Source organism: Tamandua tetradactyla, chromosome 12 (genome assembly GCF_023851605.1).
Source record: "Tamandua tetradactyla isolate mTamTet1 chromosome 12, mTamTet1.pri, whole genome shotgun sequence".
Classification (NCBI taxonomy): domain Eukaryota; kingdom Metazoa; phylum Chordata; class Mammalia; order Pilosa; family Myrmecophagidae; genus Tamandua; species Tamandua tetradactyla.
The window spans coordinates 67,031,333-67,048,121 of NC_135338.1; the positions used below are offsets into that span (position 1 = coordinate 67,031,333).

At 48.0% G+C, this 16,789-nt stretch overlaps 1 protein-coding gene and 1 pseudogene across 1 annotated transcript; one reads left to right on the plus strand and one right to left on the minus strand.

Annotated features, from left to right (window-relative positions):
• Positions 1-414: 414 nt before the first annotated feature.
• On the minus strand, positions 415-1,117 carry LOC143652689 (E3 ubiquitin-protein ligase RNF114 pseudogene; annotated as a pseudogene).
• Positions 1,118-10,082: 8,965 nt separating this feature from the next.
• On the plus strand, positions 10,083-11,565 carry RPP25 (ribonuclease P/MRP subunit p25). The gene has a single exon (XM_077122355.1). It carries the CDS (start codon positions 10,248-10,250, stop codon positions 10,896-10,898), a length of 651 nt encoding a protein of 216 aa, XP_076978470.1. The 5' UTR covers positions 10,083-10,247; the 3' UTR covers positions 10,899-11,565.
• Positions 11,566-16,789: the final 5,224 nt, after the last annotated feature.

The window sequence follows — 16,789 nt, forward strand, 5'->3', positions numbered from 1 at the left end:
TCCTAGAAACTAGGGAAGGAGGCACATGTCTCATTTGTGTTATTCGTGACCCAGAAAAGATCCTGGCCTGCTTGAAGGACCTGAGAGATGAACACAGGATGGGAGGAACAAGTGCAAAACAAGAACAGGTGGAGAAGCTGGATTCTCTTCCAGAAATAGCTCTAGGAAGTAACTGAGGACCAAAAACAACAAAAAATGGCTAGGCCATGTGACAAGAAAAGTTAACAGTAGGGGAAGACAGCTTTGGCAAGAGCCCAAGGGAAATAAGAGGGCTCTGAGCTGGGGACCCTATTACTCTGTCCTTAAAGGCACAGTTCAATCCCACATATGTTGTACATTTAAAGTGTGTGAATCGTGTTTCACGCTTTACAAGTAACAAGCTCTGGAACATAAGATGGACAGCGGAGGCTCGGCTCACTGATCAATGATGGAGCGCTGCAACACCTGATTCATCATGTCCTCTTCATCCACATCGTAATCCACAGAAGTGTCCTAAGAAAACTGGTGCTGGCACTGGATATGCTCTATGAAGTTAGTGCTGCGGTAGTTGGGATCTCCCCAGGGCAATGAGGCACATATGGGACAAACCACAGATCTGGTATCTGTGCTATGGGATAATTTGCAGTGTTTCACAAGTCCTTCCTGATCAAAGTTCTTCCCGGGACAGCGAGGGCAAGGGAAGGTATAATGGTTTGGAACATTCCTCGGCTGAAGGGACACATCCTTGGTGGTGGCCTTCCCACCCTTCATGATGTAACTCTGGTATTTGGAACAGGTAGTCACATAGGCCACCTTTAAACAGGAAGAAATTTTTATGGGAGCCATGGCAAGAAGTCTCCATGCTCTTGATCTGCCACTCGAGCTCTGTGGCTTGGTCGCCAGGTGCCAGAGCGCTGCAACACACCCCACAGACAGGCTCCTTCGGCTTCAGACATTCCTGCAGGCAGGTAGAACAAAAGACATGTCCACAGGGCACCTGCACCGGCTTCTCGTATACCTCCAAGCACATGGGACAGGTGAAGCGGCCCAGGGGGTCTGTGCAGGGTCCTCGCAGTCCCGCTGCTCTGCCACCAACTTGCTGCCTCAAAGCCAAGCCTTTAAAAGGCCTTGCAGTCATCTGAACAATTGAAACACAGGGAACCCGGAATAAGAAAGAGGTCCTTTAATCCTGTATAGCTTAATGTAATTCCTGGATACATCCTAGAGTATATTAAGCAGACAATCAAAAAGTATTGGTGAACCCTCCCCCTCTCTGCGTGGGACATGACTCCCAGGGGTGTGGACCTTCCTGGCAACGTGGGACAAAGATCCTGGGATGAGCTGAGACTCAGCATCAAAGGACTGAGAAAAACCCTAGAATGAGCTGAGAATTAACATCAAGAGACTGAGAGAACCTTCTCGACCAAAAGGGGGAAGAGTGAAATGAGACAAAGTGTCAGTGGCTGAGAGATTCCAAACAGAGTCGAGAGGTTATCCTGGAGGTTATTCTTGCACATTGAGTAGATATCACCTTGTTGTTCAAGACGTAGTGGAGAGGCTGGAGAGAATCGCCTGAAAATGTGGTGCTGTGTTCCAGTAGCCATGTTTCTTGATGATGATTGAACAATGATATAGCTTTCACAATGAGACTCTGTGAATGTGAAAACTTTGTGTCTGATACTCCTTTTAGCTACTATATCAACAGAAGAGTAGAACATATGGAATAAAAATAAATAATAGGGGGAACAAATGTTAAAATAAATTCAGTTTGAAATAGTGGTAGATGAGAGCGAGGGGTGGGGGGTATGGTATGTATAGTTTTTTTTCTCTATTATCACTTTATTTCTTTTTCCGTTGTCTTTTTATTTCTTTTTCTAAATCGATGCAAGTGTACTAAGAAATGATGAATGTGCAGCTATGTGATGATATTAAGAATTACTGATTATATATGTAGAATGGAATGATTTCCAAATGTTTTCTTTGTTAATTTTTTTAATTAATAAAAAAAAAAGTATTGGTGAAGTCCCTTGAGGGATGCAAGAAAAAATACAGAGCTATTAAATTTTACCATCAGGAAATCCCGATACTGTGTCAAACTATACGGACACCCAAATAAATAGGCCATGACTTTGATCTTGAGGCTTACTCTTTTTTTTTTAATTAATTTTTAATTTTTTTTTAAATATAACAACAAACACAAACATTCTTAACTTATGATTATTCCGTTCTACATATATAATCAGTAATTCACAATATTATCACATAGTTGCATATTCATCATCATGATCATTTCTTAGAACATTTGCATCAATTCAGAAAAAGAAATAAAAAGACAACAGAAAAAATTTCTTACATACCATACCCCTTACCCCTCCCTTTCAATGATCACTAGCATTTCGATCTAAATTTATTTTAACATTTGTTCCCCCTATTATTTATTTTTATTCCATATGTTTTACTCGTCTGTTGATAAAAGGAGTATCAGACACAAGGTTTTCACAATCACACAGTCACATTGTGCAAGCTATATCATTATACAATCATCTTCAAGAAACATGGTTACTGGAACACAGCTCTACATTTTCAGGCAGTTCCCTCCAGCCTCTCCATTATATCTTGGATAACAAGGTGATATATACATAACGCATAAGAATAACCTCCAGGATAACCTCTGACTGTTTTTGGAATCTCTCAGCCATTGACTCTTTATTTTGTTTGAGGCTTACTCTTGTGAAGCTTATGTAGATAGCAGAGAAGCTTAGCCTACCTATAGGTATGCCTAAGACTTACTTTTGGAGGACCTCTTTTGTTGCTCAGATGTGGCCTCTTTCTCTCTAAGCCCAACTCTGCAAGTGAAATCATTGCCCTCCCCTTTATGTGGGACATGACCTCCAGGGGTGAAAGTTTCCCTAGCAACAAAGGAGATGATTCCCAGGGATGAATCTGGCACCGTGGGATCAACAATTCCATCCTTACCAAAAGGGGAAAAGAAGTGTAACTAATAAAGTATCAGTGGCAGAGAGAGTTCAAATAGAATCGAAAGGCTACTCTGGAGGTTGCTCTTATGCAAGCTTCAGTTAGACATTGCTACCTATCATAACCTGCCAACCCCCAACCAGGACCATTCCAGCCAATCCTAAAGAACAGCTAGGTCAAAATATAAGATTCCACAAGGGTTCCATGCACTAGTGTAACTTTCCAGACACCTATAACCTCCAAATGGGTCTCTGGTCCAGATAAGTCCTGAAACCTAGAGGGCTCAGCCTCTCCAGAACATCAGATAGTTCCATCTCTCTACCCATATTAGTGACAGACCCATCCAAGATGAAAAAGTTAGAATGGCCACTGCCCAAACACCCCTAAAGAGAGGGATGGAAAGATCAAAGATGATGGTGGAGTTATACAGAGAAGATAGGGTTTAACAAATGAATATGATTGCTGAATCATTAAACTGATATCTCTTTTAGTCTCCAGTATCTTAGAGCAGCTAGAAGCAAAAACTTAAAATTGTGGAATTGTTACCCATGTCAAATTCTGAAATATGTTCTACAACTAATTGTGATGCTGTACTTTGAAATTTATTGCTTTTTTTGTATACATGTTACTTTTCATAAAAAAGAAAGAAAAAAATTCGATTGTGGTGATAAAAAAATATTTAAGCCTTCTAGATTCCTATATTCTGGAGCAGCTAGAAGGAAAATCTGAGAGGATGATATGGTAGCCCATGACAAACTCTGGGATCTGTCACTTGTTGAAAGTTGCTTTTTTATTTCTTTGCTTTGCATATATGTTACACTATACAATAAAAAAAAAGTTAAAAATAAACATAAAAAAGCCTTGCAGCTTCTGTTTTCATCTTTGGAAACAGAAGTCACTTGACCACTCTAGGTCAAGTCACTGGAGAAAGAAGCTTGGGCCAGACTACTGGATGGTTAGAGTAAGAGAACATGTTGGTAGGGAGGCTCAGCCAGACCTCCAGCTGTTCCAGCCACCCCAGCTGAGAACCGGACATGAGGGTGAGCCATCTAGGTATTCCAACCCCAGTCAAGCTCCCAGCTGAGTGCAGCCATATAAGTGACCTCAGCTGAAAACCTAGTGGAGCAGAACTGGTCATCTGAGACCAGATACCCAACAGAGTCATTAGAAATAAAATCATTATTTTTAGCCACTAAGTTTTAGGGTGATTTGTTACCTAACAATAGATAACTGAAACCATTGATGACATCTACAAATCTCAGTGTCAGATAAAAACCGGAAACTTTTGTCTTTTTTTTAAAAAAAAACACTGGACCTATGTAGCACACTCAGACTTAAGGGCAGGATCTGAAAGTTTTGCTGACAATCTACAGTGACTATCTGTGGGTATAACAGGAACTTCTTAAGAGACCGGAGGAGCTCTGTCTTTTCCCATGACTTCTCCTGGGGCAGACACGACCAGAACTGGTGTATACATCACAACTCTAGTATCTCTCTGGGACAGGTCATTCATTAATCAGCAAATATGCCTAATTTCTGGGCAGAGAAAGGGTTCTCACAGGAATTTTTGCAAACAAAATATGTTCTTTTCACTTGTTGAAATACCTAAAATTTATCTTCTGGGAAAGTATGTTAAGGGTGCCTTACGATTTCCTCCAGGACAATACATGGCAGGCATACTTTGCTAGCTTCATCTTTTGCAAGAGAAGGGGAGTTATAATTCATTACCTGGTGGCGAGAGGAGACCCTCATGGCCCTAAAGGGGAATTTAACCAAGGGTGTCCCTGAACAAAAAGGAGCCCAGTTCAGCCAGCTTGATTTGGGGACTCTGTCCCTTCCCTCTCATAGGATGGGGGATGGGGTGGTAAGTGAAAAGAGGGTGCAATTGGTAAGAACAACTGTTTCTTGCCTTTTTTCCAGTACTCCATACCCTAGGAGCCTCTACAAATTTACATTGTTTATCATAAGCCTGACTCAACAGGATGTGATGGAAAAGGGGCTCTGTGAATGTAAAATTCAGAAAAGCTGACATAGCCACTCCCCATTGAAATGAAGCAGAAAATGTTAAATCATACACATCAAAATAAAATCACTGGGTCTGCATTTCTGCCTGGCAACAAACAGCGGGGGCCAAACAGCTCTGGCTACCCTGTGGGAGATGTCATCCCCACTTCCCACTCAGCCTCCCTAATTTTTTACTTTCCCCCTCCCTCCCCAGGCTCAGCGTTTGCCTGCAAGCTTTAGTGCGCACTAGCTTAGTCTTTGGGTGAGAGAGCTAGCCTATCTCTGAGCAGGCAGGAGTGGGGGTGGGATGGGGTGACAATCCATGAAAGTTAAAGGTTTTGGAGAGATAACCTTTGGTAACTATTATTATCATCGTTTTCGTTTTGCAGGGGAGGAAATGGAAGCATAGAGAGGTTTCATAGCTTGACCAAGAACACAGCTAGCAAGTGGCAGAGTTAGGATTCAGGTCCATATTCTTAACCACTCCACTAGCTATTTCTGGATTAAATCATAAAACTCTGTGCACCCCTAAAGGATCATTATAAAATTCTAGAAAGGGAAAAACCATGTGGCCCAGCTCTGGCAAGGGTTGAGGAGAAAGGTGGCCCTGGTGTTCTGGGCCTTTATTATGGGTAGCTGTGGAGGGCTTGGTGACAACTGATGGCTTTCTACCTTGCCGCCCCTTCCTCCTGCAGGTGACCTAGACCGCGGCTAACGACAGCAGCCCTGGAGTCAAACCTTTTGACCTCGGATCTGGCTCTACCTCACTTGTGAAATGGGTAGGAACAACCTCATAGCGTTTGCTGTAAACCTGAAATTAGTTAATACATGTAGAGTGCTTAGCACAGTGCCTGACACATAGTAATGGCTAGCTAAACTATTTCTTTGCCTTACCAGCTCTACACCTTCCTCCCACCCCAAGGTTCTCAGACAGCCTAAATACCTTGTTTGTTTTTGAGCAGTTCTCATCTTGGAGTTGAGTGAGCGAAAATGTGACCTTATGTTCAGAAAGCAACTTCATCCAAAGGTAGGAAGCAATAATGGGAGATTTCAGTCATCACAGGAGGCTCTTGGGAAGGTTTTGGAGGCAGAAACTCTCCTGGAAACTTTGACTTCGTCACTTTTTACTCCACTTGCCTGGGAAGTCTGGAAGAAAGATGGGGGGGAGGGGGGACCAAGTGGTAGCACCAGAATCTTAGGGAGATGGGGGAGGCACCCCTACCTCCTCCTTCCCCAGACCATTATTCTCATTCATTGTTGGCCCCACACATCCCCTCTCCTTCTCCTCCCTTCAGGACTCAGTTGACTTGGCCTGCTGCTGGGAAAGCAGTTTTATTTCATGCAAGATTAATGGCTCTTGTCCCCAGATGACACTATTCACTGGGTCTGCAGTATAAACCCCTGACTCCCTATCTGTGGGACCAGAGCCAGCACTGGAGTAGTTGCAGCCTAAAAATGAGGGGTTTGGCTGGGGAGGGTACTCCTGGGTCCTCTTCTACCTAGCCCAAAGGGAAAGGCAACAATTGGAGTTGAGACATTATGAAGTGGCTAGACTAGGGCTGAGATGGAGAGCTGAGACAGGGAACTGGAATCTGAGCACCACCCCAAGATCTGGAATTCAGCAGAGCAGAAGAGGTGCCTGGCCTTGGCAAGGACTCCTTGGGGCCACATTTGCCTCCCAGGCATCATCTGCCTAGCAGAGCTAAATATAGAAAGAGCTCTGAGACTCATGATCTACTTAGCCCTCAGGAGAGTCCTGGAAGGTGGTGACTGCTCTTATGCCCATGATCACAGATTTGGAAACAATCTCAGAAAATCTGACATTCATGCATTCATTTAACAAACATTTATTAAGTGCTCGCTGTATGCCAGGAAATAAATCCTGCTCTCTTGATTCAAGGCCAGTGCTCTTTCTGCATATCTGCTTTGAGGCATTGATTTCAGTTCCCCTCTTTTTCTAAATTTGCTTCCCAAACACTCCTGTTCTTTTGTAGTTTTAAAGTACCTACAAATTCTTCCATACTCCTATCTTCAAGAAGTAGAGCCTAATCTCCCTCCCCTGGAAAGGGAAATGGGCTCACTTCCCATGAACAGAATAAAGTGGATAGCATGCAACTTCAGAGGCTGGGTCATAAAAGGTACTGCACTCTTCCTGTCTCTTGGATCACTTGCTCTGGGGGAATCCAGTTTCCCAAAAGAAACTTGGCAGAGCAGAGGCTGGCACTACATTAGTGAGGCTTGGGCCCACAGGCCTCCAGTTTTGGAGGGTAACAGGGGTCTTATTTATTACCACCTGTCCCCAACAAATTAGGAAAACTGCTATTTTCATGGCTTCCACCATTTCCTTTCTTTTTCATCAGCTTGCTTTCCTCTTATCTCCCCTTATTTATTTATTTCTACTTAATCAGACAAATAATATTTCCTAAGAACCTACCAGACAAAGTTCTAAGAGTGAAGCTGGTTTATAACACTAGACCCATTTTATGGATGAGAAAGCCAAGGCATAGGAGTTAATAAGGAAATAGATCGCTGGAGGTTTTTCTTTGTTGTTGTCTTGCTTTATTTTAAATATTTTGGGGTCCTACTATGTGCAGTGGCACCCTGCTCTTTTCACTGTCACAAGTTTCTAACCTCCGCGCTGGATGCAGCACAAATGTGCACAGTCATTTACCCACCTTTCCAGAATTTAGTCCTCTACTCTCGGCGCTCCCACGTTAGCCTCCTCCTCGGGCCTTCAGGCTTCCCCCCACTTGGGTTTCCCCTCTCATATTGGCCCCTTCCTCGTATCCTTTCCCATCCCTGCTGTCTACCCCGGGTTCCTCCCCGCCCCCGGCTTTCTCCCTTCTCCCTGCCCACCCCCACTCCCTCCCCTTGCCCCCCGCCCGGGCTTCCACCAGTCACCCCCGTTACTTCTACTCACAGCCCCATCCCCGGATCTTTTCTCCCCCACCCCCACCCCCACTCCGTCCCCACCTCCCACCCCCGTCACTCTGCCCCCAGCGGTCCGGCTGGGCGCACAGCCGGCCGGCTACTCGGAGTGCTGACAGTGTAATGAATGGCTTCAGTGGTAATTAGCGACCCTGCGGCTAATCACCATGTACATTTACATTTTAAGTGCTGCAGCGGGAGCCGAGAAGGGGAGGGGAGGCGGGAGAGGCAGCGGGTTCTGTCGGCGCTCTCCCCTCCCTGACGAGGGAGCGAAGCGAACGAGGGACTGTCACGGCAGACGGCCGTGGAGAGGCGTAGGGACCGCGGCGCCCCAGAGAGCCAGGCTGGGCCGACGCAGAACCACCCCATCCTCACCCTGCGCCAACCCGAAACTCCCAGGCCTTTTCCACATTGCAGATCACTACCCACATCGCCTTCAAGTGAGGGCTCGGCAAGGACTTGCATCCCCCCGGGGACCGAGACCTAGCGTCTTCGCCAACTAGCCGGTTCCGAATGTTCCAACCATCCGGGGGCTTTTCCTCAGGCCTAGCCGAAACTGGCGCGCTGCCGTGCCTCCCATCGCGGGGCCCCACACGCACTGCAGAGAGTCCCGAGGCTGTTGGTCTCTGGTTCGAACCGCTGTTCCTCGCGGCACCAGCGGGTGCTGGAGCCTGGTGGAAGTCCAGGTTCGGAGAGAAACGTGGCCGGAGGGCCCCTGGTCCCAGCGTGCCAAGCAAGGGATCCAGGAGCCGCTCAGCCGCTCTGGTTGGGCGCGCGAGGGTTCGGCTGCTCCAGCCACCCCCAAAAGGGGAGGCGATGGGGGTCAGCTCAAGATTTGAACAGCAAGCACCAGGGGCTAAACATGAGTGGATTTCGAGGCGGCGATAACAGCAGTGAGAATTGAGGGCCCGTCTTCTGGAGACGGGGGCCCAGCTCCCCCAGGTGCCGTCATGCCCCCAGCACTTCCCCGGGTTCCCGCCGGCCCAGTTCTCCATGGCCCACGCCCCACACCCTGTCGCGCGGTCCAATCCGCCGCGCTCAGCCTGCACCCCGACCCGAATCAGGTCTGCCCCCCTCCCTCCGAACTGACTGTGTGAGGGGATGGAACGATGAAGAGCAAGACCCTAGGGCAGTTCTGGAGAGTGTTCGGCTCCTTCTCAAACCCCCTCCCTCTCCTCAGCAGCTACTCAGCCCCAACCTCACCTCTCTCCACGGTTCGTGTCACCTAGCAGGGGGTGGCAACACTCTTCCGGTCCCATAGAGTCCCCGGAGAAGGGCATCCAGGAGCTTCATAATGCTCCCAAGGACCTCAATTCCTACCTTCCCTCCCTCCCCTCTCCCTCTCAAAGCCAGACTCCTCTTTGAAAAAGGGCTGTCACAAATCTCAAGGTGGGGGCCAAGGTTGACTGACAACGAATTGCTCCCGGGAGGAAGAGGGATCCACTTCAGCAGGGAACTCCTAGCTTAACCTAAGGTGGCTTCTTCAGGCATGAGTGGGAGCAGTTTAACTCCCTTTAAGAAGGGGCCTCTTTCTCTTCCCCATTCGCCTCAGGGAACGACGTGGCCCAGAGCCTCAAAACTCCGGCGGTCCTGGAGCCTCGTCCTCCAGTCAGGCGTGGGGAGGACGAGACTTCTGACCCCCGCCGCCCAGCGAAGACCACGCCGCGACGTAGCGGTCCAAGCGGAGGCGCGGGATGGAGACGGAGCCAGCACCTCCGGCACTCTGCTGACAGCGCAGAGGCTGTCTTTGAGACAATACCCTCTCGAGAGCGAATGTCACAAGGCGTGTGGAGGGGGACTGAGGGAATAGAGGGGGAGAGACCCCAGTAGAGCCGCTTGGGAATCTCTCCCTGGTAGAGGGGACTAGGGGCATTATTAGGGTGGGAAACGGGAAGGGCTTGCGAGGGACCTAGCTAGAATCAGCGTTTGCATCGCAAGCGCAGCTTTTATTTAGGGTGCCCGTTTATGAAGGTTGCTTGGGGGAGGGCTGATGGTAATTATAGGAGAACTTTGCCAACCAAGTCGCAACCCCTTGGCGCCGCCACCACACCCCTGGACTGGAGAACCTGGACTCGGACCGTGAGGCTGGAGAGGCTGAGACCCAGAGGAGGGAGTCCGATTTGGGGGCGGGGAAGGGGCGGGGCCGGCGATAGGGGCGGGGCCTCCCAGGTCGCTAAAGGCGCGCGGCACTGGGCGCGGAGAGTACGGAGTAGAGCAGCTCCCGCCGAGGGAGGTGGAGGCTGAAAATCGCGCAGTTCCAGCCCGCGTGCCAGCGTCTACGCCGCCTCAACACCCCCATCCCTGACTGCCCTTGCCGGGCGCTACCCGCAGCCATGCATCCCCGGGGCTGAGACGGCCCCATGGCGAAACCCTCGTCCCGGCGGTCCCGGCGGTCCCGGCGACTACAGCGCATGGAGAACTTCCGCAAGGTGCGCTCGGAGGAGGCGCCGGCAGGGGGCGGGGCCGAAGAGGGCGGCCCGGGCTCCGACCCCTTCGCCGACCTGGCACCAGGCGCCGTGCACATGAGGGTCAAAGAAGGGAGCAAGATCCGGAACCTGCTGGCCTTCGCCACCGCTAGCATGGCGCAGCCATCCACTCGCGCCATCGTCTTCAGTGGCTGCGGCCGGGCCACCACCAAGACCGTCACGTGCGCGGAGATCCTCAAGCGCCGCCTGGCGGGCCTGCACCAGGTCACGCGGCTGCGCTACCGAAGCGTGCGCGAGGTGTGGCAGAGCCGCCCTCCCGGGCCCACGCCGGGTCAGCCGCCAGGCGAGCCAGCCGACAGTCTCAGTGTAGTCAAGAACGTGCCAGGCCTTGCCATCCTACTTTCCAAGGACGCGCTAGATCCGGGCCAACCTGGCTACCAGCCCCCGACCCCTCATCCCGGCCCCTTGACCCCGCCAGCCGCGCCGATACCCAAGAGGAGCCTAGGGGAGCCTGCAGCGGGCGAAGGCTCCGCGAAACGGTTGCAACCTGAGTCAGCGTCTGCGGACGAGGACCAGATGGTCTGAGAACTTCGAACTCCTGCCTAGACGGAATGGATCTTAACCCCAGCATCTCCACCTTCAGACACACCTTCAGCCTTTCACGCCTCTGGAGCCCACAACCTGGACACAGACCCTCAAACTGGCAGCACGGACCCTAAAGGACAAGAAAGGGGCCCCAGGAGCAGCAGGTGAGGATCCTCAACGACGCCAGGGTAGTTCCTGATTGACTCCAGTGTTACCTGACTGAACACTTGGGAATCCACCTTCAGCTTACCTGGAACCTTCTTTAGGGAGGGCTTGACAGCTTTTCTCTGGACCCTGAGGGTTTAAAGGCACCAGGCATTTTTGAAGGGAATCAAGGAGAGTTTTTGGAGTCAGTTCCACCCTTGGCAGAGGAGGGAAGGGGGTAAGAAACTGACTGCTTGAGGGTAGGGAAGTGTGGGATTATGTGGGGCCCTTTTCTGCCCCTTACCCCCTTCCTCCTGCCTCCCCCTCCCCCCCCATTTCCTTTCTAGTTTTCCTTTCCCTGCTTCCAATAATCTTGAGATCATGGTGGCAGGAGTGTCTCCCCATGGGTTCTAGCTCTGTCACATGTGGCTCAGAGGGAGAGACCCAGGACAGAACTCTCCATGCCTCCTTCCCCAGCCTCTACAGCTGGAGTGTTGCTTCTAATAAAATAAACACAAAAATGGCTCTGCCCTCATATTTTTTCCTAACCACCTGCTTGTGCAAAGACAGCGCTGGCCAGCCCCCTTGTGTCTCAGTCCCTTCAGCCTGGTACCTTCTTGGCCTTTGGAGTCTTCAGATCAGGCAGAGACTGGACAGCCTCCAAAATGTGCAAGGGACACACTTCCCAGTCCCTGGCTTTCCCCTCTTTCCCTCCCTGTACCCTTCCCTGAATAGTTCAGGCCTTAAGGGCTTGTGGCTAGAACGGAGCCTGAATCTCCCTAGGAGATACCACTAAGGGAAAGGGAGCAGCATATTGCTTTTCTGGGAGGGGAAGGGAGGAGGTAGACCCCAGCTGCAGTTTCTAGGTCTGCAATCTCCTGTCAACAGACTGAGCTTTACCCAGAATACTGGTGCAAAGCACCCCATTCCCCCAGGTGGGCTTTCTTCACTGCCCTCTGTGAGAAAGGACAGCACACCCTTGGGGGAGGAGAGAGGCTAAGCACAAATCCACTGCTGGAAATTACTATTCAACAGAGAAGCTGGGACTTGGCTGTGAATCACTGCAGGCTCCCTGATAAGCTGCTGCCAACAGCCCTGCACAGCTGGCTGACGAGAGATAACGGCCTCATAAGCAGCTCTGCCCAGCTCTAAATTGGGGTGTGGGGTTGCTGGAAGAGGGGGGCACAAATCCCCAGGGTCTCATAAGCACATCCCACCCATGTAGCACCCCTGCAAAGGAGGTGATGGGGAAGAAGGTATTTGTAAGTGACTTTGCTGGCAGAACCCTGAAATAAATCCTTCTGGGGACAAAAGGCAGGTTTTGCAGCTGACAGGAGGGGCTCTTCAAAGCGTTGCATTCCCACCCCACCCCCGCCGCCCCCTTCCTGCTCTGCAGCGTCTCTGCTTAAGCTTTGGACCAGGCATCCCTGTCTCTTATCCCAACTCTGGCATGGTTGCCCTCCCCAATTTCCTGTCCGTGTTGAGTCTTTGGAGAGGGCCAAGGGGCTTGGGTATGCTTGACTGACATTCACAGGGTGGAAAGAATCTTGACAACTAAGGTGCCTTGGGCTGGCCCTGGCACCTAAACATCTGAAGTAAATGATAAAAGTTGGAAGAGATCCTGCAAGGTAGAAGCGTAAGGGAGACTGGCCTTGTGTCTGGAAAAGACAGCCAACTTTCCAAGACTGCTAGTGGTCTGAAATACTGAATGCTTTGTCACCAGGGGTGTGCAAGCAGGGACTGCCACAGTCTTGACAAAGAGGGCAAGATGCAGAAGTTTTCACTTCTAATGAGAAGTTCCTAGTTCCTTCGAACCTAGGAACTCAGGAGGGTGGGGAGCACCCCAGCATTAACATACCCCCAAGGTAGGCTGAGATTCTGCCTCTCATGCCAGAAAACAGGTCTTCAAACTTTCTTTTCTATACCCTCTCCCCTTTCCAGCTGGTTCAGATCCCAGACTTCCCCCCACCCTGTTCTCAAATAGAACTTTCTGTCACCTTTAGAAGCCTGAATTTGAAACAGATTTTTGAAATGGTGGCTTATATCTATCAGCTTGTTCAACTTTAGCACCTGTCTCATCTCCAAAGGTTTTCCAGAACTACTACCTTCACCATGAAGCTCCATGAGTTTTCCCAATTGAAAGTTGGGCTTTTTCAGCAATTTTACTTTTTTAATAAACACATCATAGAGAGGATAGATAGATTAGCAACACTTTTCTATGTCTTGACCAGTATTGTCCAGATTCAATTTATTGACCACTTCTTTCTCATCATTTGTCAGTACTTCTAAGGTCATGATTTCCATGGATTTGGCAGACCTTCTGGATTTGGCAGACCTGTTGGTGCTGAGCATAAGAGGTCTTCTGAATCTGTCACTTTTTTTAGTAAAACCAACACAGAACAGGCAAATCAAATAATCACCAGTGGTTTTGACATTAATATTTTTGACCGTGGAACAGTCAGCACAGGTAAGAGTCATGTCATGAAAGTTGGTAAGGTAGCCTTCCACATTCTCAGTAATTAGCTTGAACTTTCTAAATGCAACACAACTTCAAAGTTCTGCACATCAGCAAGGCTCATTTCAAAAACATGACCCTTAGACCATCAGATGCAATTTTTTTTCCTTGAGTCCTTGTAACTAGTCTTCTCCCAATATTTTCTTATATTTAACATTGCTGGTGCTTTCATATCATGCCAGTTTTTCTTAGAATATGGATTAATTACTTTATTCTTGACATCCTTTTTAGGTGTTTGTTTTGCCAGTCACCATGGTGCTGCTGCACAGAGAGCCAGAAGGGCAGACCTGTACTGGGGTTTTAACAGGTGTACTCACCAATGGAACCTAGAACCCGTGAGGGCCCCAACCTGGCCTTACTGACCCTCTGGTCCTGTTCACCTATGAGCAGGCTCCAAAGGAAAGTAATAGATGTCCCTATATCCCACCCTCCAAGAATACTGGTGTGGGTGAGAATGGTTGGGAGAGCACCTCATAGACAGGACCAATTCCAGAAGCTGACTAGTGATAGCAGTGAGAGCGAGTGGGAAGCCCCCCTGGTGAGACCCCATCTCTCCAGTAGTGGCCTTTATCCTGCAGCTTTGGGTCTTCCATCCTTGCCTACTAGTCCCGGCTGTTGCTTGCCTGGGCCTGCTTTGGGTCACTTCCATGCTAGGGGTGATGGTGAAGGCTCACACCCAGAAAACTATCAGGTCACAAAATCAAAAGTTTAGTCTTCTTGAGAACATAAAAGTATATAATCCAGGGTGGGCTATGGTGGATCAGCAGGCAGAGTTCTCGCCTACCATGCCGGAGACCTGGGTTCGATTCCCAGTGCCTGCCCATGGGAAAAAAAAAGAGAGAGAGAGAGTATATAATCCAAGATCAGAACTTGTGACCAGATGGGCAGTGGATCACAGAATAATCAGATATGGCTTCTGCTTCAAGGAGGTCCTAGACCAGTGATGAGAAAAAAAAGAAGAAATTACAGCACAACTCTACATGGCAGGAGAAGGAGGGAGCTCTGAGAAGGGGCACTTAACTCACCCAGAGATGCTGATGGAGCTGATTCTTCAAAGACTAGGAGTTAGCCAGCTGGAGAGGACTGGGAAAGGAATTCCAGGCAGAGCACACAGAGGAGCCAAATGTGGCTGGAGGATATTGTGCATATTGCAAGAGGCAGCTGGGACTCAAGTACCAAACAGGAGCCAGGTCGCAGGAAGCCTCCTGGAAGGAAGTTGGGAGCCAATGGAGGCCAAGGAGAGTCCTGGTCCAACTGGGGTTTGTGAACGAACCCCCTGACATCTGCTATATGGGAGGTGGATCCTGGGGGCCACAAGGAGGTAAGGGATAAGACAATGACAGTGGGCATGGAGATGGGGGCAGATCTAACCCGTGTTAGATAGGATTTCATGCCATTTTAGCCAGGAAAGGAGAGGGATATTGGCCTTTGCCTAGCCAGGACTTGGCATGCCCTCCTGGCATCCTAGAGAACATGCTGCCTAAGGGCCAAGCAAAAAGAGATTTGTGTGTGTGTGTGAGTTGAGGGCTGCTGCTCTACAGACCTGTTGGGGAGGGGAAGGTTCCCTGTGTGACTTCAAATTGTTAAAAACTTCAGGAACTGTCATTCATTGACCATGAATCTGCCAGGATGTATTCATTCCCCAGTGAAGGGAAAGAACTGGGCCAGACCCACCCTGTATTCCAACTCCCACCCCATTAATTCCACATTAGTTAGCAAGGACCATCAAGTTTGGGTCCTTGCTATGCCCACCTTGACCACTAGGGATGCTCTGGTTCCCTCTGTTTGACTGAGCTGCTGAAACAACCAGGCCTCTAGCAGAGGGGTTACTGAAGAAACATCATTTTATATTTCCCCCCTGCAATGTACTGTATCACGTTTCCTATTTCCGGGTATTCTTACTAACACTTGTTATTTTCTGTTTTTTAAATAATAGCCATTGTAGTGGGTATGAAGTGTTATTTCATTGTGGTTTTTTTTTCTTTTCCATGGGCAGGCTCCAGGTCCTGGGTCTCCAGCAGGGCAGGCGAGAATTCTGACACTGAGCCACCATTGCACCACCCTTCATTGTGGTTTTGATTTACATTTCCCTATTGGCTAGTTATCTTGACCAGCTTTTCATAAGCTTACTGGCCATCTGAATATCTTCTTTGGGGAAATATCTGTTCAAATCCTTTGCCCACTTTTTCATTGGGTTATTTGTCTTTTTGTTGTTGAGTTGTTGGAATTCTTTGTATATTGTATATTAAACCTGAATCAGTATGGGGCTTCTTTTGCGGGTGATGAAAATATTCTGTAATTGGATAGTGGTGATAGTTGTACAACACAGTAGTTACACTAAAACCTCTGAGTTATACACTTTAAATAGGTGAATTTTATGGTATGTGAATTATATCTTGACAAAATATGTGTTCTTTAGTGACTCTCTGGTTATAAAAGTAATAATTTAGAAAGTACAAAAAACTATAAATAAAATCTTGGTAGCTTGACCTTAACACCTTAGACACTGATAATACCTGATTTGTATCTTTCCAGACCTTTTTCTGTGCTCAAATAAAATAAGTGTGCTTTAAAAAAAATTGTTTTTATTCTCTGTATTGTTTTGTAAAGTGCTTTTTTCACTTAATACTATATTAAGGGCATCTTTCTTAATGCATCAGCCCTGTACCATTTTTTAAAATATATAACAACAAACAAACACAAACATTCTTAACATATGATCATTCCATTCTACATTTATAATCAGTAATTCACAATATCATCACATAGTTGTATATTCATCATCATGATCATTTCTTAGAGCATTTGCATCAATTCAAAAAAAGAAATAAAAAGAAAACAGAAAAAAATCATACATACCATACCCCTTATCCCTCCCTTTCATTGATCACTAGCATTTCAATCTACTAGATTAATTTTAACATTTGTTCCCCCTATTATTTATTTTTATTCTGTATGTTTTACTCGTCTGTCAATAAGGTAGATAAAAGTAGCATTAGACACAGGTTTTCACAATCACACAGTCACATTGTGAAAGCTATATCATTATACAGTCATCTTCAAGAAACATGGCTACTGGAACACAGCTCTACATTTTCAGACAGTTCCCTCCAGCCTCTCCATTACATCTTGAATAGCAAGGTGATATCTACTTAATGCGTAAGAATAACCTCCAGGATAACCTCTCAACTCTGTTTGGAATCTCTCAGCCATTGACACTTTATTTTGCCTC

What these genes read in the sequence shown, in the direction of transcription:
- RPP25 (XM_077122355.1), top strand. Translation starts at nt 10,248, where the DNA reads ATGGCGAAACCCTCGTCCCGGCGGTCCCGGCGGTCCCGGCGACTACAG.